General features: G+C 41.7%; 2 protein-coding genes across 3 annotated transcripts in view; both read right to left on the bottom strand.

Moving 5' to 3' along the window:
- Window positions 1–141: 141 nt before the first annotated feature.
- On the bottom strand, window positions 142–10,314 carry exosc10 (exosome component 10). The gene is made up of 25 exons (XM_027021161.3): window positions 10,169–10,314; window positions 9,852–9,988; window positions 9,388–9,511; window positions 8,895–8,996; window positions 8,440–8,593; window positions 8,024–8,132; window positions 7,788–7,863; window positions 7,530–7,640; window positions 7,238–7,381; window positions 6,724–6,914; window positions 6,419–6,575; window positions 6,001–6,149; window positions 5,688–5,738; window positions 5,382–5,493; window positions 5,215–5,262; window positions 5,037–5,112; window positions 4,836–4,948; window positions 4,539–4,631; window positions 4,371–4,439; window positions 3,549–3,642; window positions 3,352–3,425; window positions 1,367–1,553; window positions 987–1,051; window positions 783–856; window positions 142–352 (listed from the first exon to the last, which is right to left on the bottom strand). The coding sequence occupies exons 1-25, from the start codon at window positions 10,289–10,291 to the stop codon at window positions 322–324; spliced, it is 2,664 nt and encodes an 887-aa protein (XP_026876962.3). The 5' UTR covers window positions 10,292–10,314; the 3' UTR covers window positions 142–321.
- A 1,155-nt stretch (window positions 10,315–11,469) lies between these two features.
- The window catches only part of mtor (mechanistic target of rapamycin kinase), a 73,479-nt gene continuing 61,233 nt past the window's right edge, over window positions 11,470–23,715 (bottom strand). Inside the window, exons 38-58 of one of the 2 annotated variants that reach the window (XM_081702978.1) lie at window positions 21,826–21,943; window positions 20,985–21,182; window positions 19,759–19,859; window positions 19,297–19,393; window positions 19,098–19,196; window positions 18,556–18,678; window positions 17,912–18,094; window positions 17,295–17,429; window positions 16,326–16,500; window positions 14,988–15,123; window positions 14,710–14,857; window positions 14,465–14,587; window positions 14,246–14,328; window positions 14,055–14,127; window positions 13,870–13,944; window positions 13,576–13,711; window positions 13,081–13,146; window positions 12,774–12,854; window positions 12,513–12,593; window positions 11,940–12,045; window positions 11,470–11,766 (exon numbers count right to left, since the gene is read on the bottom strand). In XM_081702978.1, the coding sequence (XP_081559104.1) occupies window positions 11,751–11,766; window positions 11,940–12,045; window positions 12,513–12,593; window positions 12,774–12,854; window positions 13,081–13,146; window positions 13,576–13,711; window positions 13,870–13,944; window positions 14,055–14,127; window positions 14,246–14,328; window positions 14,465–14,587; window positions 14,710–14,857; window positions 14,988–15,123; window positions 16,326–16,500; window positions 17,295–17,429; window positions 17,912–18,094; window positions 18,556–18,678; window positions 19,098–19,196; window positions 19,297–19,393; window positions 19,759–19,859; window positions 20,985–21,182; window positions 21,826–21,943 (2,353 nt within the window). In that variant the 3' untranslated portion in view covers window positions 11,470–11,750. Of the gene's footprint in view, window positions 11,767–11,939; window positions 12,046–12,512; window positions 12,594–12,773; window positions 12,855–13,080; window positions 13,147–13,575; window positions 13,712–13,869; window positions 13,945–14,054; window positions 14,128–14,245; window positions 14,329–14,464; window positions 14,588–14,709; window positions 14,858–14,987; window positions 15,124–16,325; window positions 16,501–17,294; window positions 17,430–17,911; window positions 18,095–18,555; window positions 18,679–19,097; window positions 19,197–19,296; window positions 19,394–19,758; window positions 19,860–20,927; window positions 21,183–21,825; window positions 21,944–23,715 lie in introns of both variants that reach the window. The other variant, XM_081702977.1, reaches the window with a different exon arrangement.

Here is a 23,715-nt window from a genome sequence, read left to right on the forward strand (position 1 = left end):
GTAGTTATACCTACACCAGTGTTTGTTAATCAGCTTTTTGTACTTGTTTTCTTTTATTAAAAATGTTGTTTTAAATGTCAGAACATTCACTGCCAAAGCACTCATTTCTGCCCTTATTTGATGATGATACAGAAATGCACAGAAAATTCAAACATTTTATTGGTTTTCAGAAATTTGAATGCAACACTATGTAGCCTTTTCCAAATTCAATATATGTAAATGTTTGATAAAAATAGTCCACATTATTAAAAAAAAAAAAAAGCTTGAAGAAGGAAATTTTTATAATCCTTTAAAAAAGGAGGCAAATATCCAGCAAGATTTCTATCTCTTGGGCCAGTTATGACGAAATCCTCTGAAAACATAAGTACAAAAAACATGCAGGATATGTATTAATTAGATATGTATAACTTATATAAGTTTATATACATTACCTATATAAGAAACAGATAGATGCATTAAAACATGCAGACTTGTGCATGATACTCCACCAGTGGTTATGGAAATTTTGCATGCGAGTAGTAGAATATTCTAGTATCTATATATCTTTATCTCTATAGCCATCTATATATCTTTATCTCTATAGCCATCTATATATCTTTATCTCTATAGCCATCTATATATCTTTATCTCTATAGCCATCTATATATCTTTATCTCTATAGCTATCTATATATCTTTATCTCTATAGCTATCTATATATCTTTATCTCTATAGCTATCTATATATCTTTATCTCTATAGCTATCTATATATCTTATAATATACTAGTATTATATTCCATTACCTGTCTGATTTTGCACGCATGTAGGACATGCTCCTGCCTCCAGCAGCATTTTGCTTCTGTCCTTTTGGGTTTTTCTGAGGACCAAAAATTGAACTTTATTTCAGTTCTCTTTCCTCTCTGAATTAAGTACAGAACAGATGAATGCGTGTGAAACTAAAGTGGGCCTGTGTGAGGGTGCAACATGTGGCATGTTGTAAACATCACCTTTCGACTGCGCTCATGAGTCTGCCTGTTTGGATCGAACTGGGCGGAGTCTTTCGATTTTCCTCCTGATAAATAAATCAAACACTTTGAAACAGTGGTTCATATATATGCATTGTGTGCATGCTGTATCTAATGGAGAAGATGGGGAGGACGTTTAAATATTAATGGCACCATGAGGATAGCTTGTCCATTAACAGGAACCATCGTGCTCGCAGGCTTCCCAGTACCTGCGGCAGCTGTAAGTTACTTTGTACAGCTTCTAGGAATGCGCAGAGACAGGCTAAACCTGTTAAACTGAGGGCAGCTTCTGATTAAGCCATCTTTCTTGCAAAGCCACATTCAGCAAGTTCCTGGAAAACTTCAAAAAGGTACTCTCATACCAGCGAAAACTTTGAAATTTGATTGGCTGTAGTCGTAGGGTGTGAAGGCCGTTGATGGATTAGAATCTTCAGACTGCTTGTTGGACGCGATGGGCGTCTCCTCCCTTTTCATGACCTTGTTTGGTTTTGGAGTGACTTCTCTCGCTTCACTTGCAATCCTCTCCCTCTTCTGCCCTTGTTTTGCTTCCTGGTGACAGAAATCGCAAGATAGAGGCTGTAGGTTGAGGTGGTTTTATTGCCAATTCAATGCCCAAAGCAAACAAACAGACCATTTCAAAAATACCCTGTGGATTGCTGACACAATGTGTTGTGTGTATTTAAAAAAAAGTCTATGAAACAAACAAAGGGCAGTGTCTGAACACGTAGCATTTCACAAATACATGGTGTACATCTACAAAAATAATGTTACAGTAATTTTCATATCATCTTTCAAAGCAACACTTTCTACAAATACAATTCCACACCAAATCTTAAAGAACTTAACACTGGATGTACCATCTACAACAGCATAGGTGCTATGTTCTCGTCTGAATGGACCCAATCAGCTCAAAAGGCTGCACTGGATTTCTGTTAATTGGAGCAGGTGATGGGTGAACACTGTGGTAGAAAATGATAAAGGGATGGCCCATACCCATGGGATATATTTGATCTTTTCCTTTACCAAGACTAATTGGTTTCTGAGGGTCTTTTATCTGAAAATTCTGAAAGTGGGGTGGGCGATATTAATGTACAACAGACAGGAAGTAAGCCTGTTTCTTGTTAATATTATCCTACAAAACAGAAGATATGTATGATGAATATTGCATTGCATTGAAATGACATTCAACCTTGTCATGCTGGCATGACAGAAACTGTCACGATCACATTTTTAACCTTACTTAAATGCAACACCATATATATTTTATCAGCCAGATGAAATATATACTTCATAAAGGAACCAGTTATTTAGAAATACTTCTATATAAAACTTCCTTTGTGATGATGTTGTCCCATATGGTTGGTAAATGTGTATAAATGCTTTAGGTAATCTAGGTAAGATCATTCATAGCTTTGTTAATGTATAGAACAAAATACGCTATCTGGTGTGGAGAATGACCCTGTTTTTTATGTAATAGGGTTAAAAAGAGTAAAGCTGTGCCGATGTACAGGCATCACCTTGCACATCAGAAAGGTATTCACAATCAGATTTGTCCAGTCTATTTGTGTCGTTATAGTGACACAGCAAAAACAGCAGGGATGTTTAAAGCCAGCATGGGGGCAAAATATGCTAAATCACATTTCAGTAGCTGTGAAGTATATGGGTGAATAGTGACAGCTCTCAACTTTGACACACCTTGAATACTTGAACGCCCCTTTCACTTGCCCTCCAACCATGTCATAAAAGTGTAAGCTTCAAGTAGGACTTTGGTGCTTAGGGTGAAAATTGGGACATGGTCAAACTGCTGGGGTACGAACGTTTTCTGTTAAGCTCTTCAAAAAAAATGGACCGACAGCGCCACATTCTGGTGTGGAGGGCAATTTTCTCAGCACATTTGTGAGAAATGTTAGGGAGTTATATGGTTTTCAAATGTAACATTAAAAAAATGTTTAGGATGGGTTTAAAATTTGCATTTGTGTATGAATTATGATGCATTAGAAAACTGCACTATGTTTTGTAGTCGTTTTATTTTAAATTTCCACTTGCATATCATCGAGCATTTTTAAAACAATGTTTGCCTCTCTCTCTCTCTCTCGCTCTCTCTCTCCTTCTCTCTCTCTCTACTTCCCCCTCTCTCTCTACTTCCCCCTCCCACTGGCAATTTTAGGACAATCAAAAGTCTGCAGGCAAAGTCTAATGGAACAGAAGTGTCTGGATTTGGTTTATTAAAAAGGTGCCAACCCAAAGCAGCAAGCCCAGCATTAGCTTGGAACTGAATTAGCTCCATAGCTGTGTAATGATGTGAGCAGTAATGTGAAGACTCACCAAATGTTCTGAAGCAACTTACCATGACTTGCTGCCTAACTGTACTGACGCTCTGTAGAGACTCTTGATAACTCTGTTTGGCTTTTTTACGCTTCTCTGAATGAAAGGTGGGAAGACATTAAATTCTCCACAAAAAATGCAGACACATGTATTTGATATTGTGCTGTAATATTGTGCAGCAGGCAGTGTGGAGTGACAGAGTGGGTGCTCATCAGGTACCTCTAGCTTTTTTTGCCTGCTCGTGGGCCTGTCGTTTGGCCTGTGCCTCCTTCTGCTGCTGTTCAAGGCTCTGCAGCTTCCATTGATTACTGATCTAGTTTAGAACAGCAGGGAGGAAACAGTTAAACACAGATAATACAAACTCAAATTGAGTTTGAGTGTGAAACTATGGTGAATTAAAGAAGGGTTTAGCCAAGATAAATATTAGATAATTATTATTTATTTTTTCACTCCCAGATTATTCCTTGATAAGTGTATTTAGATTAAGCAGTTCATCAGATCACAGCCAAAAAACTTTACTTCCATAAGAAAAATGGGGAAAAAAATAAAAATAAAAAATTCTCGAATGTAATCAGAATAAAGTTTGGGAAATGAAAAGTGCATCCTTTTTGATGCAGTACACTGATCTGAAGAGCCACTCTGATATTTGTTCAGTGGTTTTACTGGTGTTTGGACATCTGTCATTCAGTTCAGCTTCTCTAGAACATTTTGCGGTACTTTAAATAATGGCTGTGGCTCAAATACAAGCTCTTAAAGCTTTCTGCAAGGCTTGCTAAATCTAGAATGAATTGCCCCAATGTACCAGTCACATTTTTGGCAATAACGTTATAAACGTCAAAAACTGTGCTAGCGTATTTCCTATGTCTTGTTTTGTAGACTGAACTGCATTGTTCAGATCAGTTATGTCTCTGATTGAAGTTTGCAGATGTCACCCAACAAACTTTTTCCTCAATCAATTTCAGCAGCCATTTATGATGAAAAAAACATCAGAGCTTGTACACAGAGATTTACACCTGGGGGCTCTCTAATGCCAATATTTACCTCATAAATCTTTGACGAAGGGTCGTATTTCGCATTTTTGGAAATATGAATATCCTTTGAGGGTAAATACTGGAAACAAGAATTCAAATATCAGTGAATTTGATCATGAACCGATTAAACGACTACGATGAGGTAATCAAACGGAGCGTCGGACGTCAGGTTTCGTACCATTCGGAAAGGGTTCTCAAAAGAGTCTGTGATGTTGCGTGCCTTCTGCTGGGCCACTGTGAGGTGACCAGAGTTGTCTGCATCCTCGCCCTCCTTCAAGAGACAACAAAACCCAAAATATCTCATATCATCCAACTGAGTTTCAGTGATTGGTTGCCTGTTAAAGGAGCACTTGCCACATAGCTGCTAAACAGCACTAGAGCTTTTAAAAGCTACAGCTGTCCTGGAGACAGTCCTCCCCAACCTAGTTTGTTGGGAGTGGTCAGTTCAACCATACCCTGTTTGGCAGCTTCTTACCGCAAAGAGAGTGATTTTTGCAGAAGCTATAAGACCACTCAGAGACTTCATGTCACCACTGAGATGTGTGTCCTCCTCCTCAGAGAACAGGACTCCATCTTTGGTTGGGGTTTCTATGTGGACATGAGGAAAAAGATGCTGAAACTAAAATAGTTAAATAAAATGTTATGTCAGGTGTCTGAAGCACATGACGTGACCTACCATGGGAAGAGAGCTCAATAAATCCGCTCTCAGACACATGAGAGGTATCATGGGGGCCAAACAAAGTCGACTCGGACTGAAATATAGATTTTAAGAACATCAATGTTTGTCAATACCCATTTACCCCCTTATCCTTGTCAAATATAAACATTTTAACCACAGTAACAAATACAAATACCTTTCTTTTCTGGGTGAAAGACTTCCTTTTTTCTGTGTGCACCTCAGCCTGTGGAGATGTAAAATAAATCAATCAATCTCTCAATCGTTTTCAAAAACACAGCCAAGGCAGATAAACGCCAACTGCGGCCACACACCAAACGGAGCGGCTCGCTCCGCATGGCTCACCTTGAGTAGCGGGATCTCCCTTGCTTGTTTGATGAGCTGGTGGAGCTCGTTGAGCTGCTGCCGCACCAGCGGCGGGGTGGGGTTGCAGCATGCCACGATGCCCTGGGGCTCCCTTCAACCGAAGCAAGTGGCAGGTCAGTGTGAAGCCCAGCAGGCTGAGGGCGAGTACAGCTAATAACGCTAATGCTAGCAACCAGTTGGCGCAAAACGCGTAGGGTTTATAGGTCGATTGTCTATGTTCGCAGATGCTGTTGACTGGCAGGAGCCAAATCTGGCCCTGACAGGCGGTGCTGTGCGAGAACTCACTTGGGCAACTCCTCAGCGATCTTCATCATCATGTGGTTTGGCAAGACATAGCTGAAAATTTAAAGAAAAAAGGTTGAGAACAACTGCAAGCATTAAACAACAAGTAAAATGTGTATCGAAGCTTTTTTTTTTTAAAAAGAATCTCCCGTGAGTGTACCCAATACGACAACATAAGTCCATTGAATTTAGCTTTGCTGTTTGTCAGTTTTTCCCCTTTTGTTATTTTTGTGAAGCAACATCAGACTTCGGGTCTGAGGAAGGGGCCGCAGCTATGAATCAAGCCGCTGTTGTAGCAGGTAGGCGCCAGCGTTACCCAGTGCTCTCGTCCTCCTCTCTCGCCATTTTGTCACGCCAGCTGTAGAGCAGTCGGAAGGCCATGAGCTGTTGGCTGTTAAAGCTTTTCTTCTGCTTCCGGTAGAGCTCCATATACGAGTCCTCGGTAAAGATGGGCTTCACGTATTTCTGAGCAGAGAGAAGCCAGTATCGCATTACAAACCGGCTCAAAACAGCAGAGCAGCTTGCCTGGGCAATTCCAATCTCTACTATGCTTCCCTCGCTCTGGCCTCAAAATCAATGCACTGTGTCAGTTTTGATCAATTTGGGGTTACTATAACCACTATGTTAAAAAAAACATTGGTTAACTTTTATGCACTTACATGGGGCAACAGAAAATGTAAGTTCTCTGATAATATTTTTCAGTCATAATTATATATCGTTACAGGTGACTATACCTTGAGACAGAGGTCTTTGCTCTTGGACCAAACGACCTGTACCAAGCTAGGTTGTCCATTAGCCGCATCAAACAGGTCTGCTCTTAGTCGATCGTATACATAGAGCAAGTAGTGAGTGTCAGCCTGCGCATATTGCAGCATCTCCTCTGGCAGGGGACTAGCAGGTATCACACACACACACAATTAGTATACATTTCAATAGGTAGTAGAGTAAAATATTAGATTATACACTGTAAGGATATATACTTGCACTATAGACAGTATATATTGTTTGGAATGAAATTAAAACAAAAAAACTGTATTACCGGATTCTCCAGTCAGCAAGCTGGTAACGCTTATTGGAGTCCACATCACAGAAGACCTTGAGAAGATGGTCTAGCGAGTTCCTGCCGAGGTTCAGGGAGCGGGCAGCCTGGTGTGTGTCGAACATGTTCACAACGTAAACCCCAAAGTCCTTCTGGAGCCACTCGATATCCAAGTCAGCGCCGTGGAAAACCTGCACATGAGGAAGTGCTGATGCATTGTTCATGGCAACCAGATGTTTCCTCAATGTCAAAGATAGACTGAAGTATATACATTTCATATTCTAAATGTCCAAACCTGCCCTCAACAAATTGAAAGTTTGACCCAATAGGCTGAAGGAGCCCAGTAGAACCTCACAGTATGGCAGCATTTAAAGGAATACCTCATTCAAAAATACTGACAGGAACCAGTGGAGTTCAGCAAATGTTAAATCAGACAATGCTAAATACTCATTAGTTTGTGAGTTTGTGATAAGTTTGAATGTTTTGGGTGAAATTAGAAAATTAGGCCAATCACCTTGATGATCGTGGGATCAGTGAAGCTCTCGTTCAGAACGTTCATCTCACTGCGGAGCTCCAGGGCGTCGATGATGAAATCCTCTTCACGAGTGGAGATTTGCATCAGGCAGGTGATTCCCAGGAAGCTCCTGTAGGAGTGGTGCTGTAGCGAGGAGGGGGGAAAAAAGACAATGCAAACAACTGTGAGCGCAGAGTAGCGTGTATAATCAGAACAGGTTTCCAGTACTGGAGCGGATAAAGTGTGCATGCTGTAGCATGTGTTACCAAATAAACATTACACTCATACATACCTCAAGGTCCACAGCAAACTCGGTGGTCTTAGCTAGCTTCTCATTTAAAGCAACCAGGTCCTCTAAAGTGTCGATGAATTTGCAACTTGTCTCTGCGAGGGGTTTATACATCTGACATACAAATGGACAGGGCATGATGACTGATGTTAAGGCACTGTACAAAAAAAGCAACCAACTACTGGCCACCTACTGGGCATCAGGTATAGGAGAGAATGTGAAAACAGAAGGCACAGTTTTCAGGAAAAATCACAAGGTCACCTGGGGTTCAGGTTTATGGCCCAGGTGCTGTGGCATGACCAGATGGTCCAGTTCGTACTGATAAGGATGAGAGAACCTAAAAGATACCATGAGATCATAGTCAAAAGCATGTCAGTTTCAGCCTCAGTATTAAACACAGAAGGCCCAGCAGAGAATTTATAGACAATGGGAAAAAAGAAGTGGGGAAAAAAAACTAACAAAAAAAACCAAACAAATCCATGAGCAGGAAGGCTTACATGTCATCCATGTGCTCTTGTGTTCTTAGCTGGTGGATGAAGTCAGCCAGTGCCGCCGGTACATCTAAATCCTCAGGTCTCTCCTTCTGCAGGTGTTTGTTCGTGAAATCTACAAGTGATGCACATATGCACTGTTACAAACAAGGATAAAAAAATTTTTTAAAAAAAGCCATACTATTATTCTTTTATTATTATTATTCTCATTCTCTTTTGATTTCATGACATGATAATTACGCTTTAAACATCTACTTATTATACAAATTAAACTCAATAAGGGAAATTTGCCAGTCTTCTCAGAGTTAATGTCTAGAAACAGTCTTGCCTGTTACATGCTACAAGTGCAGTCCCATAGTCAGAAGACAGCACTCTGCCATAGTTTAAGTACAGCTCACCAGGGGGCTCTCAGTCATACTCACACGAGGGCAGTGGTTTTGTAGCATTGGGCTTGATGAATATTTTCGACACAAAGGGGGTGTTGCTGTTGTCCACCTTCTCCTTGAACTTCAGCTGGGGTCGCTGGATGTTCTTCGCCTGGAGCAGGCAGAAGGTCTGGGCCCCACGACCTCCTCCCTGTGACAAAGGGCTCATGAGAGGGACTAGCCTGCATAGCACAACGGCTGCCGTTTAAAGGAGTGTGTCGACCAAGAGTTACATTAGCAGAGTATAATAAAGTCAGAGGAAAACACCCATAACAGTCATGCCTGTATAATACAAACTATCCTCGTTATTAGAGATGTAGTATTGTTAGAATATTTTGCCCAAAAAATGTCTTTTAGACTTAAAAAAGGAAAAAAGTCCCCCCCCCCCCCCCCCCCCACCAGATTCAATGGTTATTACCATAATCAAAAATTATCAAATATTAAACACTTACCTTGCGATTCCAGCTAGACACAACGATTTTGGGAGGCTGATATCCAGTAGGCATCACGGGCTGAGAGCGGTTCATTCCAGAAGCCTCGTCCAGCATAATCCCCTGATCACAAGGTGAGGGGGAACCAATTAGGACACAAGTTCACTTGAGAAGAATGAGACCAAACAATAGGCACACCAAAATGCCAGGACGTAATCTTGACGTTTCACTTGGAACATAAACGTGAAGGCAGCACACGAATCCAAGTTCTGCGCTGCAGAACATTGCACAGGTAAATGTACCTGTGGCTCTCAGGTGCTTAAAATGGACTGGGAACGGCAAATCAGTTCTTTGACCTCATCCTTGTTTCAGCATTTCTCAGCTCTTTACAGAACAATCGGTGCATACACACACACACACACACACACACACACACACACACACACAACCACCTAGTCCACATTGTGAAGACCAGGTTGGGTTTCATTAAGGGAAGTTGCTCTGCCATTCCTACCACTTTCTCCAAGACGACGTCATTGGACTCCACCACCAGGTCAAAACGATCCTCCAGTCCGGTCAGCTTGTTCCGGTCCTTCATGAGAGAGCTGCAGCCATAGTGTTGCATCAGCTGACTCATCCTGAATGGGCCAAAAAAAAATTAAAAAAAAAAAATCACATTAGATTAATCGGAACCTACTTAGACCTCATCGAGACACCACAGCGATGTGCAGCTGCGTAGACCATGCTGGAAAAGCATTTACGTGTGCTTAGTACAAGGTGCAGATGTGCACGTCTGCTGCAAGAAGTAAATCCGTGCAGTTCAGTTCAAATACTTCTGTATACTGCACTTGCGCTAAAGTAAAAGGGGCAGCCATTAACATAGAAATTATACTTCTGACAGCACACGTTGTGGATGGTGTGCCGCTAAAGTACTAGAGGCAAGTACAAGTAAACACGTTCGAAAGCAAGCGCTCTTACGTTTGCAGCAGTCGGTCTCCTTGTATGGCACAGAAATCTTGGAAGCCAGGGAAGCTCCGGTAAAAATCGAATTCATCCCCGGCTTGTGGCAGACACGCCGACGCCTTCGTAGCAGCGACAACAGCACCCAATCCATGCTGCAGAAAAACAATCAAAGTATTAACGGACTACAGTGGAGAAGCATCTACACCGTCCCTCAACACAACTGGCCAATTCATACACTAGGAAAGTTAAAGCTAGCCACGTTGCTACGTATTTTTCAGACAAGAAAACAACGTTAACTAGGACGGCCAGTTAGAAAATAAGGACACGCTAACCTTAACAAATGCGTCAACGTCTTTAAATCCTGGACAAAACTCTTCTGTACTAGGCTCTGTATCTTCGCTTGTGGAATTATTACTTTGTTTAACGCTGCCACCATCACTCGTAGAGGCAGCCATGTTGACAGTTGTAATATCGCGAGAAAAAGGGAGTTTCTCTTCTTCTATGGATTGTTACACTGTACACAATCGCGCCCCCTGTGGACCAAAGAAAAAGTCGCACAATATGTACGCGGCGTCCTTTTGGGGCCTTCGACAGGGACATAAAACTAACTACATGTACTGAACCTCCCCAGTAATGTGAAAAGGTAAATTAAGCGTAAATACAGGTTTCAAAACAAGCACCAAAATGTCTATAGATCTCCTTACTAGGCTATGCATTTTTATGTTTTTTTTTTTAATGCTTACTGCCTGTGACATTTTAATTCCTGTACCATCCTATTAGAAAACTGGACTACTCCATTGTCAAAGGTGTTTGGAGAAGTACTAATTTATTTTACCTCATTTAGACATATTATTTTATATAGAGTATCTGCTGTGGAGCACAAAAGGAATTTGTCGTGCATTACTTGTTCAATCTATGGTAAAGGATCTCACTCACAACAGGCACTAGAAAATGAAACTCTGTATCCCATAATAAGCTTTTAATTTACAACATAAGCACTGTATTATCTCATGTATCTTTAAGTGTTTATGACTTGAGTGCTTTGATTTAATTCTAATTTAGCATTTTCAACTTTTGTCACTTCATTCCACTGTGCGTTGACCCCCTGAGCAGCATGGGCCCCCTTTAGAGTCTGGCTCTGTGTCAAAGCACTATTATAAATATATGCTTTGGCATGATTCCAGTTGTAGGTATCAGTTTTATAAGAGAGGTGTATGGCCCCTTTTTTTTTTTTTTTTTACTGAAGAACATGAAAACTAAACGTAAATTGTCCAGTGATTCAAGCCTTTGAAAAAATAAAATGTTGCCTTTAATTCCAGTGATAGCTGGTTAAGGTACTTGACTAGTAATCAGAAGGTTGCCAGTTCCAGCCCTGACATCACCAGGCTGCCACTGTTGGGCCCCTGAGCAAGGCCCTTACCCCTCACTCAAGTTGCTTTGGATAAATTGTCAGGTAAATGTGTTCTAATAGACCTGATTTGTGTGTTTAAGGGCTTCAGAATTACCAGATGAGTTGGAAGTTGTGCAGCACTGTGACTGAGTTTGACTGGTCATAATGAGATCCATCTCACGATGGATAAATGTGACTAGCTAAATGTGACTAAATCTGCTTAAAACAAGGACACAAACCGACTTGTTTTTTAATTTATTGGTAAAGAAATGCTGACATTTCTCAGGAATAACAACTTTCAATCAAGTTTCACATTGTAAACATGTGTATTACATTATTAAATTAACAAAAGTCAGACATAATTTAAAATGTCATTCATGCAACAATTATCTTTTTATAAGCCTTTTTTTTTTTTTTTTTTTTTTTTTTTTTTTTTTTTTTTTAGCATATCTCAAACATGGCATTGGTAGAACATTGGTAGAGTGTGAGCAAATAACATAGCAAATCAAGGTCTGGGAGAAACTCTACCAAAATGGACACCTGAGGACAAAAAAACAAGAAAAACAAAAACATAAGTGCCAGGAGCAGTAATATAGCATGTGGCAAAACCGATATGGAGGATATACGCATGCAGAATAAATGACATAATTTAACTCAATAAATCCAAAATGTTATTTCTAGGTTACATTTATGATAATAGGGGAAAGACGCACCATCCAATGTAACACTGGCACAGGTTCTCGTGTGATGTGGCTTGTTTGATCAGCAGCTCCACTTGGGTTGGGACGTCCAGGGTCTCATCATGGGAGAAGTCCCGTCCTAAAAACAGAACATAAAATTTACTTTTTGGTTATGTACACAAGCATTTTATATACACAATAAAGGATTTACTACGGTGTGGCTGTTCCCATACATTTTATGGTCAGGTATAAGATGTAATTCACCCCAGCTATTTTTTAAAGTTTGCATCCAGATTAATAATTTGAAAACTCAAAAATCAGATTCATTAATATATAGATGAGATCTAGATTGAAGCATATTAAACAATAACAAAAAACCAGCTACACATCTAAATGGACAGGAAAAAAGATAAGATTTTCCCAGGCATATCAGCTGCACTTAGTTAAATCTCCAGAGTTATCTTATTTTGAAGAAAAAAATGACTGCTATTGCAATCAAATGATCAACATGACAATAACACTATCAGTTACCAGTATCCACAAATCTATCCAGTTTCAGTGCCGGTAATAGCCTGCCAGTCAGCTGTGCTGTGTTTGAGGACTCACCAGTGAGTTTGTCTCGCACCCTGTTGATAATTTGAATGGCTTTCTTGTTTAATGCTTCAGGCTGCACAAGACCATCTCCAACTGGTTACAAAACAACCACCAAGAACAGTGGTTAGCAAATTATTTGTAACTCAGCATCTCCTCATGAATGAACAAATGGGACTGAGGTTAAGGAGGGGTTGGGTATTAAAATCTTATTTACTTTTTTGGTAAGCGATCTTGAAGTAAAGCCTTAGTACTAGTGGGGAGTCAGAAACTTACTGAAAGAATGAATTGATTCAGGCACAGTGGTGCCTGGCTTCTTGTGTGTGGTTTCTCCCAGGTCAATACCTTCCATTGTTTCTGCCGATGAGAAGACCACATAGTGATCATACATGAAGCAAAGACAGGGCGTGTTTTTATTTTCTCCATTTCATTTTCTCTCTGTCTGATGGTAAAGCTTGCTACCAGCTAAGTCAGCACTGGACTTTAATCTTAATTTTTTGCTTGGTTGGATAACAGTTAAAACAATCTTAACTGGTTCTGATTAAAGAGAAACTTAAGCTATCTGAATCAGCATTGGACTCACCAACAGACTGTCCAGCTGTGTAAGAGTCAGTTCTTGTTCTGGAGCGCTTAGTTCCCTTAGTGTTAGCTAGAAGAAACATGAAGGGAGGTCCACTGCTTTAATGGCAAATCAAAATACCCATAAATAGTGAGACATCTTAAACTGAAATGCATCTAGATGTATTTGCTAGAACTAGGTTTCATTTGATCAACTACACGCATGTGCAGGTACTTAAAGAAAGACTTCGCCAATCTGGCAAAGTTTCACCAACTTGTTCTTAACCCAAGTGTACGTGATTGGTGTAGACCAGGGAATAAAGACTTATTTGTCTTTAATTGGAAGTAGGCTATATATTTTTACCATTATAATTACATGACTTCAAGGTCAAAATGCACCACTCCAGGCACATTTTATAATACTAGCTGCTCCATAGAGCAAGTAAATGTGTGAAATAGTAAGAAAGCTCTGAAGCATCCCTCTTTGGCTGTGTACATGAGGAGGAACTGTTCCACTCACTGTCCATGAGCCTCCAGTTGAGTAAAGGGTCGTAGACGAAGGCCTCCAGCACGGCCATGACGCTATCCCTGTGCTCACGCAGCACCTCCATCACCGTGTGGCACGTGATACGGTAGTTCCCGTCCAACCCCGTCACCTTACCCACAGAGAAGGGAATTGTAGAAAGAAATGAAGGAAGGAAGAGGAGGAATGAAGAAGCCCATCTCAAACCAGGAAGTCAGTTCCCTCCAAACCAGGGCGGTCAGGAGAGGCCATTAAGAGGTCTCATGCTGCTAGCGTGAACACATCTCTCACCTCCATGGCATTGGTCAGCATCCGTGTCAGCCTGAAGGGGATTTTCTCTGGGAATTTCTCCCTGGTCATGGCCACCTGAAACAAACCGGCAAACATTCAGAACACAAACTTTTTTGCTGGTAAAAATTGCAGCATATTTCACATATTCATGGATTCACAGATTGTAAAACATCAGAAGCGTTCACCTCAAAGCAGTCCCCAAAGTCAATGTGAAGGATCTTTCCACTCAGCCTGTCCAGCATCAGATTAGAAGGGTGTCTGTGAGTGACAGAAATGACAAAACATGGAGCAAGTACCACTTCAAATGTGTCCTTTAAACACAAATGCTGCTTTAACAATCACAAAACATCACTACTGTGAAGCTGAATATCCTCACCTGTCTCCAAGTCCTAGGATGTAGCCAACCATGGACATTACAGCCAGAGAGCGGGTGTAGTTTGTTCTCCTGTCAAACCACACCTGCACAGAGACAGGAGAAACGACAGAATTCCTTTGGACTGAAATGGTTGTGTGAAGTTACGGAAAAGGCCAAATGGTGCCACGTGTGTGTGTGTCTGTGTGTGTGCACATATGTGTAAGAGACAAAAGGGCAGACCTCTGAACTGGGACTCTTGAGCCACAGAAGTTTGGCCAGGTCGTCCCCGGCCGTGTTGTTCACTGCATGCTCAAACACCTCCACTTTCTCCATAAGAGTCAGGTGATCATAGTCTGGCGCCATCTGAAACACCACATGCACACACAGCTCCTGGCAGTGAACACCTGGACAAATGATCCATTTATCCCCACTGAACCAGAAGAAAAAAACATTAAAGCTGGAGCAGAAGGTATGGCGGTTCATACTCTCAGCATGATGCGGTGCTCAATGTTGAGCAGTATCTTCTTCTTCTCGCGATAGTCTCGAATCAGAGCGTGCAGGGTGTCGCAGTGAGGGACCCAGCCAATCAGGCCAGAGTTCGTGGACAGAGGAATGACCGCATATCTCTGAATACTGAAGACATCAATACAAAACCACACATGCACACACATTTCGTTTGATGTAGCCTCAACACCAAAATCAATAAAGTAAACCAACCAAATGCAATAAAAATCGATAGGCTTTCTGTTCATGTAGGGCTTGCCTCAGGTTCTTGCGGAGAGAGGCTGGATCATTAGCCAGAAGCGTGTTTACCAGGCCAAACAGCTGCATCACCCTCTCATCTTGACGTAGATCTTCATGGCCCTTGAGCAGGAACATGAACTCATGCCCATTGCTGCCTGTAGAGGGTAGAAGAGAAACAGTTAAAATACACTGCTTCTTCTCTGTATTTTAAACCCCCCACACAGAACTGCCATAGTATTAGCCATACAGCACATGGCTTCTGGCATATTAAAGCCAGATGGTCTAACCAAATAATTCTGTACTGTAATGAAAGAGATTTCACTAAACGATACATAAAAGCCCTTATCCTTAAACCGTACAGTAAGACTACAATACTTCTAAATTTAACTGACTTTAAAGCCAACTCATAGAGACAGAAATTGACCTCTAATTACACAGCAGCATCTCAAAATGTCACGACTGAAGGGCAATCTGGGTTTTAAAGGCCTTGCGCAGGTTTCAAGCAGATTTGGTGCCGTGTGAGAGTTGCCGAGCTTACTGCTCCCAGCAGACAGAGCAGGACAATGAGGCTGTTCACAGAGGCCATTAAGCACTAAAGCAGGAGTGGTGAAGAGGAGGAGGCGAAGAGAGGGAGGTGGATGGCCGGAGCCGCCGTTGCCGCTTGATGAGAATAACAGGCAGATAATATGAGGAGAGGCGGAACGCTTCACTGGGGCCAGACCCTGGGCCTGATAGTTACGGTGCTCATAGCTGTTGCTATGGCTTTAACTGTATTTGTGGGTTTGCCTGGTTGCTGGGTGTTGAAATAACTGTTTACATGGATCAACTGAACCAACATACAGAAAAAGAAGTGTTATGATTTCAGGTTAGGAATGTATATTCTTTCATTATTGCACAAGCAACCATCAAGACTCCACCGTGATGTGTCTTGTAGAACTGTATGCACAGGGCTTAACTTTCTGCAACTGATAATACCTGCCTTCACACTGCTGTCAGCTCTTAAACAAGGTGTGTTCCTAATAACAAAATCACACTGACATAAGCAGCTGCCATTATGGATCAAATACGGTGAGGTTGTTATCGGTCACACGGGTGACATTATGGGTCGAGACTGCTCTTTGAATCATTGCTTCAAATGACTTCAAATGTACAAAACTTGCCACATCAATAAAAATGCAATTACATAATTAATCAATGTTTGTTTTCAATTTCTTCATTAAGGAATGCTTCATCCCAAACTGATAAGATAAAATAAAAAAACAAACAGATATCAGCTAGCAGAGCACCTCACAAAGGACTGCCCTTAGCAGCCTGCAGTTGTTTGGTGGTGAAGTTACCCTTTACTGCACTGCCTTACCCATGATGGTGAGCTTGCGTGGTCTCTGTTTGGAGGTGATGACCTGCAGGGAGGGAGCAATGGACTGGATGCGTATGATTGGCTGGTTGGGGTCATATGTGCCGGGCACAGCCAGCTCCAGGTCACGACACATCAGCAGCTTCGGAGAGACGTACTGCAACTCTAGAGAGGTGAGCTGCAGTAAAAACACATACACACACACGCACAGATATAAAAGCAGACATGTTATCTCAGGTTATCTATTGGTCTTCTCTTTTGCCCTGCAGTCTCTAATGCTGTTTTCCTTAGCTGGGTCAGGTAATACAATAAAAGAAAACAGTACAGAAGGCACTGAAAATTGCACCAGCTGAAATAACACCACAGCACTAGATTTGTTTCTAAGATATCCCTGTTTCTCCTCATTCACAGCAGAAGTGGTGGAATACCTTGTGGAATATTATTTCACTAGGAAAACAATAATAAAGTTTTAGGCTGAGGAGTTTGAATGAGCCAAATGAAAAAATAATCAAGATTAATAATCGTTTTGAGCAAGACACAGAATTTGGGCTCTGTTGTACTCTCTGACCTGTGTTGTGTGTGATTTTCTAAGATTATATTTATTACAATTTATGTAGAATTGACAAAAGAACCTGTATGTGTCTGAATGCCAAAAACAAAAGCTGAGAGAAATTGTCAGAAAGTCAAAAAGGCCAAAGTACTGCCAAAAGAATCCAAATAAAAACAAATACATTGGACATAACTTGGTCTCCTAAGCACATGGTGTGTGGCTTCTTTTTGCTCTTTTGTTGAGAAAGTTACTTTTGAACTGATGCACAATAGATGCAATATCAGTTGTTTTTGTTTTTTTCTATTATATTAATTTATGTAGAAATACATACGAATGTACATTGCAGAATATGTTACTATCAGCAAAGGAGTAAATGTTTAAGCTCGGGAGAAGCTACTGGGGATACAGGGTGGACAGCTCACCTGTGGCAGCTGTTTGGCTATTCTGCGGAACACGTGGTAGTAAAGGTCCCAGGCCTGGGTCAGATCCTTCACATTACCCGAGCGCATGTACTTCCTGCACCAGTCCTGCGCCTCCATCAGGTCACGCCCATATGCCTGTTTACAAAAATCGCAGCCCTAGTTACTGTAGGTGAATGCCACAGTACTTCAGAGGGGTTTCAGTTAGGCAAAGCCTGGCATAATCTATATTCACACTGCTGCTATTTCTGTTGTGGCTGAAGTTTAATATTCAGTATAATCAAAATCAGGTCCTCAACAAACAAATATATGCTCAATAAAACTGAAGCGTCACGATATTACAGGTGAAATAGGTGTCAGCTAAATGCCACAAATGTAAATGACATCAAAAGCTACAGTTTTGTTGATCTATTTTAAAGCAACACTTCTCTCAGAAGCTCTAATGTTGCTATCAATTGAGGAAAGTTTAGATGTAAATAATATTATACTAACTGGTTCTCAGCAGGCTTTACTAGACGTTACCCGCATTCTAATTTCTGAATTAGCGGCATTATAATTTCTGGGTACTTTATTGGCATACAGTCATTTGTAAAGCTGCACTGTCTGGGAGGATTCCATACCTGATTGAAGGAGGTCTCTTTCAGGGTCTGAGGTCCTCTCTCCATCATTGCATGAAGTGGCTCCAACACAGCAAACATGCCTTTGACGTTCCTTTCGCCAAAATACAGTCGCGAAGCCTCCTCCAAACCCTCATGCCACATCTCATGCCACAAGATGGCTACCCTGATCAGCTCCTCACTCACCTATGGAGGAAGGAACCCGAAGAACGTTGAGCCTTTGTGCAGCTCCCAGTGGAGAATAACGAGACTGAGGGATGTAGTATTTTATAGAACTGTTACTGAATGGTAGCCTTAACTGGCTTCTGGTGCTACTACAATAGTCTGAAACTGCTTCTTTTCAGCTATGAATTAAGTGTGGCCCCATGTAAGGTAAAACTTAAGGTTATGATCATATTAACTATTTTTATTAGCTAGATTAGACTAGCTTCAAAATTCAGTTATCTAGTGAGCTCATTAAATTCTTTTAAACTTCCTTATTATCTTTCAGAGAAGGAATTAACCTGCTAATGAGTGTCTCACACCCTGTTTAATAACCTGTTTAATTTTCACCTTTGGGTACCTGATAAAAATCATTTTGGAATTGTTGAGTCAGTGTGCGTTAAGTATGTTAAATATGCGTTTCCCAGGCACATGCATGATCATACCATGATGGCCTGCTGCACCAGCGTGTTGCAGTGTTCACACATGTTCTTCAGGATCTTGTTGGCAGCGTTGTGGCGGGCTGTAGTAGTGGACTTGGATGCCACAGTCAATGGGTAGATCAAAGCCTGCAAAAGCACAACCACAAATCCAGGATTTATGGGGCTGATCCATATTTGAGAAGCATTTTATGGTGTTAACAGTCATCCAAAAGTAATGAAACCAGCTATCCAATGCTGCACCAGCTATCCATTGGCCATTAACTTCAATCGTTCCCTCTTAAATGTGGGCACAGATAAGAAACACAGAAAAGTAATTCCATTTTAAACAGACTTTGCACAGAAAAAAGTAATCTATGCGTGAAGCTTCAATTCGGTTCAGGGATAATATGGTTATGATGTTTTGATATCCCACTTTATATATCTGCCAGTGCTGAAGGAGAAACAATTTTGATGATAAAAGCTTTTATATTTCACAATGAATAATACTTATGAACAATGCCATGGAGGGTCTGTTCCAGTAATGCAAATGATTATTTTTCAGATACCTGTGGGTGGTTGCGGCCAATGTCGGTCAGCAACTGGTGTATAAGACGACCCACCAGTGCACGAGGAGTATCAATACGAGCTATCAGTTGCGGAATCACCTGATTCAAATAAAAGGGAAAGGTTAATGACAGGATAATGGGGATTTGTGTGCATGTGTGTATGTGACAGAGACTGATTAAAGGAAGAACACGGTCCTACCTGTAACCAAGTATCTATCTGGATAGTTTTGATTCCCTCTACAAGAGCTTCGTTCACTTCAGGCCAGTGGCCATAGTCAAACCACAAGGTCAGAACTCTGGAAGCAGACAGAGGATGAGAAGACAAAAAGTGAAAAAGACCTCAAAGCAACCCAGCATTCAAGACTGTCGTGCTAGGGGGTGCACAGCTCTGTTGCTGGACAAACCTGCACCAGTTTAGTTACAGTACATCAACTAAATCCTTTCAAACTACACAGAGAGAATTTTTGCTCTTTCAAGTTCACTCAAACACTCATTACCATAGCATAAGAGAAAACTAACGTTTATGAAGGTAAAAATGAATTATGTCCAAAAAGTTCCAGTAGAGGGCCTCCTCTCCAGAAAATACACCCCAAAGATGCCAGCAGGGATCGCTGTTATCACATATGCTGCAGTATGCTGGTGTGTGTGTATGTGCACTTACCTCAGCGTGTCCTGCAAGTTGTTTCCTCGGGACAGGGAGATTGAGCGGAAGAAGCCCTGGACTGCCGGGACCGTGTAGAGCAGGAGAGTCTTGGACAAATCCTACAAAATGGACACACAGACCTGCCATCAGCCTCTACACACACTTGGTACTGAATTCTCAGCATTCCCAGAATTTGTTAAACATCACAGGTTTTGTCCCTTTTGCTTGGCTTCACTGTGAAATGCACTTTAACTAGGTGTTCCCTTTGTTGTTGTTTATATTTGGCATTTACTCTTATGGTGATGAGCATAAATAATAGGTAGAAATCCAAAACTTTGTACTTTACACAGACTCATTGTTTTGGTAGAACATTGTGTTGTTTTTCCAGTGTTATTCAGCAAGCATTGCACCAGGCTACACAATGTTCTTTATAAAAAAAAGTCAACAAAAACAAAACCAAAAGCCTTAGCTAAGAACAGCTAGTTTACATAATAGTCATGATCTATTCAAACTGACAGCATGATCATTGAAACGTCAGATGTTAATTCCACAAAAGTGGAAATGAAGTGGGGAAAAAAAAAAAAAAAAGTTATAATAATAAATTTAATCAGAAAGGCTTAAGCGACTGGAGCGTTTTCCAAATGAGTCCAACAAAAGCTTACTTTCTTTCCTAGTGTTTAAGTTCCTTTATTCTACACAACTGGCAGAAGGCATGCACATCTGTACATGGTCCTATAGTTAAAGGATTTTTTTTTAAGGTTTGTGTCCAGTTAGCATGAACTCACAGTGCTAAATGGCTTCTCAACTCACACAGTGTACAGGAGGATGTAATGCAGTTCCTTTGTTGCCATGCAGCAACAGGTTAAAAAGGACAGATTTACACTTTCACACTCAGCAAGTATCCAAAAACACACACAACAAAGTAAGCACTACAGATGAGTGCAAAAACCACCAATAGTAAGTGCACCCAAGACACATCACATATAAAGCAGCAAATAAGGTACTAAGCACAACAAAGTAGAGAGGCAATATAAATTACAAGCGGCTTTCCAAGCACCTGCTTCAACCATTAACAAGGCAAACACTGTGACCAGACAAAATGGGCAAATAACAGTGATTCGCTGTTCCAGCATTAACGCCACTATTGTTCTCGTAGTCATGTTAGCATTTTTGGGTGAAGCAATTACTTCAGCAGAAGAAGGTGACTTCCCATAAGCCCTCATGGGAGCTCTGGGTGGCCTCACCTCGTTGACCTTCTTCTGGCCAGGCGAAGGCACTGGGCTGTGGTCAGTACTGTCTGCCTCGCTGTCACTGTTGCTGGCCTCGCTGTTGGCGCTGGCCCCGCTGGCATGCCTGAGCTTTCTCTTCTCATCGCGGCCCTGGTTCTGGTGCTTGTAGTGGAGCACCGCCTCAAAGTTCATGACGGCCCAAGCGTGCCAGGCCTGCGTAAGTCACAATTGCTCAAGTTATTGATGACCAAGAAGGGGCTTTGTGAAGTACTGTTTTGGTATAACAGGCCACATAAAGTGCGACTGAAAGAACAAGTGTACAATAGTATATATTTACCATGTACTGAAATTCACTGCACTGTGTCCGCCTTTTACCATGAAAGAGTAACCCCACGAGGGTAAACTAAACATTTGCCCACAAGATCTCTCTCTATTTTATGTACTGTTGGACAGATCTGTTTCCCCTATACCTCTGTGAGCTGCACTAAAGCCCAACAGAGTTTATGTACTTAATGGGACCAAATTTAATTACATCCCTTCTGAAGTTACACCAAGTGATCATGGTGGTGAAAACACAAGCTTCTTCTGAGTCACTGCCTTATTCTGATGGAACAGTGTGTTTGGAAACATGGGCTGGCCACTTGGTGTAAAAAAAAAAAAACAACCACAATGCTGCCAGGCTACATGTAGCCAAGAAAGGTTCCATCCATGTGGAGTTTCAAGAAAGACACTGAAAGTTAAAGGTATATTTAGCTAAACACCGGTGGAGATAAAGAACGAGGCTTCAAAACTGGTTGACATCAGGGAAACACCAACTCCAAAAACACCACTAAGCCTGGCAGGTAAGGAGTCACACCTTGTACCAGTTTCGGTCATGCTCGGTGGAGTGACTGTAGTACTGAAGCACTTTAGGAATGGTGCTTTCATTGATGCCCTGAAGACTTAGCTGCCATTCACCCAGCTTCAAGAAACACCTGCACAGAGAGAAGAAAACAGATGAGGCAGAGGGAAAGGAATGGGAGAAAAGCGAGAGTGAGCGGAAAGCATCTCGAGTGTTCCCAACTTTGGCTTCACTTGTGAAGAACCGTAAAGGTTTGGTTATTTACACCTTCAATACTTGGCACAAGCTAGCCAAGAACTGTAATGCTACAGAGGTTTTGGATCTTCTGAGACTTTCTGTCTTCCCCACACTGACATTCTCACTGTAATTATTGTTAAAATGCTCATATTGTACTTGCAAGTCCCTATTTTGTAACTGTTTTATAGGCCCATTGCCCAGAATCCCAGGATACGTCCTCCTGATTCTGACTTCACCTGTTCCCCATTACTTGAATACTTTATGCACCTTATTTTTCATAAAAGAAAACAGTCTGTTTTCAATCAAAAATCATGTGGACTATAACAATGCTATCTTAAGGGAAAAAGATGGGTGGAAAAAGTTTTAAATGCTTTTTAAATAGCCTGAGTAGTCATCCTTGGATATTCTTACAGATGACACAGTAGAAACTATTGCCAGCTTTTAAGATGCTCTCTTGTCTCTTCAATCACGTGTCCGTCAGTACCCCATTAACGTTTGCCATAAATCTTGCAGATTCAGGCAGAGACTCACAGAGGTCAGTCAGGCTAGTTCTGTTTGTGTTAAGTAGAATGACCTGGCTGTATGCCTGTGGGACTGAGTGCCTCTCACTCAGAAACACAGGTCCAGCCAAGCGGCTGCATCCACCCAGACAGGGAAATATGGTCCACCTTGCCAAACCACAGTGAACACGTAATGGAGTTAGGTCATTTTATGTAATTCAGTTGAGTCACATGTGAATCTTCTGCAGAGCTGCTACTAGGTTTTTTCAGGTTTTTGTGACGAGGTCATGTCGCTGAGGCACTGCTGGGACCCGTGTGGCACCAGATGTTATCCATGTCTACAAGTGCCCAAGAGTGCAAACGACCATGCTTGTATTCAGTGGTATACCGCTCTCAGCCAAATTAAGTTAGGTGAAGTAGACAGAATGGGTCAATTAGAGCTATCCCTCAACTGTGTTAAGCTGGCTGTTGACTTTGCGTGGTTGATGGCATGACGTGGCATCATTCACGGTGCTGATGTACAAAAGGGATGAGATAGAAAATGTTCTAAAATTAGGACTCAAACGCTTACCACAATAACTGTTTCTGGGGCGTTCTCAATATTTTCATGTAAACACAAAACATACTACTAACCAGCAAACTGTGGAAATGACTGTTATGGTCTTGTCCAACTGCAGGGGGTGGGCTAGCAGGTCTTATCTGCTCCTGTGCGCCTGGCCAAGGCAAACAACCACAAGAGACAGCAAAAAATTCCTGAGAGGACCGTGCGCAGGGAACCAGGTGTGCGCTGTTCCTGGACACCCATCATTGCCGACTTGCTTTTGGGTGAAAGTATGCCCAAGTGTCTGGGGCGGAGGAGCGGAGGGGTGGGGGAGGTGCAGAACCTTATCAGACAGATGTTTCCTCCAGTCAAATTCCACGGATGCTGCACAGTCACGACATGAATGAGCAGCTCCTGGCCATAGCCCTGCGGCTTCCTCCGTGACCTCATCTGTACTGTGCGAGGGAAAGTGGTTTGGCGTTGATGCGATGAATGCATTGCCAGCCAAGGTGACTATATTCCAGCACTTCGTTAACAAGTGGGCTGTGTGTGGCTCTTTGTGAGATCAGCGATGTCTGTGTGGCCCTTTGGTTTGAAACAGGACTCAGTACTGAGAGAGACCTCTGA

This window comes from Electrophorus electricus, chromosome 20 (assembly GCF_041902795.1).
Source record: "Electrophorus electricus isolate QZ-2024a chromosome 20, ASM4190279v1, whole genome shotgun sequence".
NCBI classification, from domain to species: domain Eukaryota; kingdom Metazoa; phylum Chordata; class Actinopteri; order Gymnotiformes; family Gymnotidae; genus Electrophorus; species Electrophorus electricus.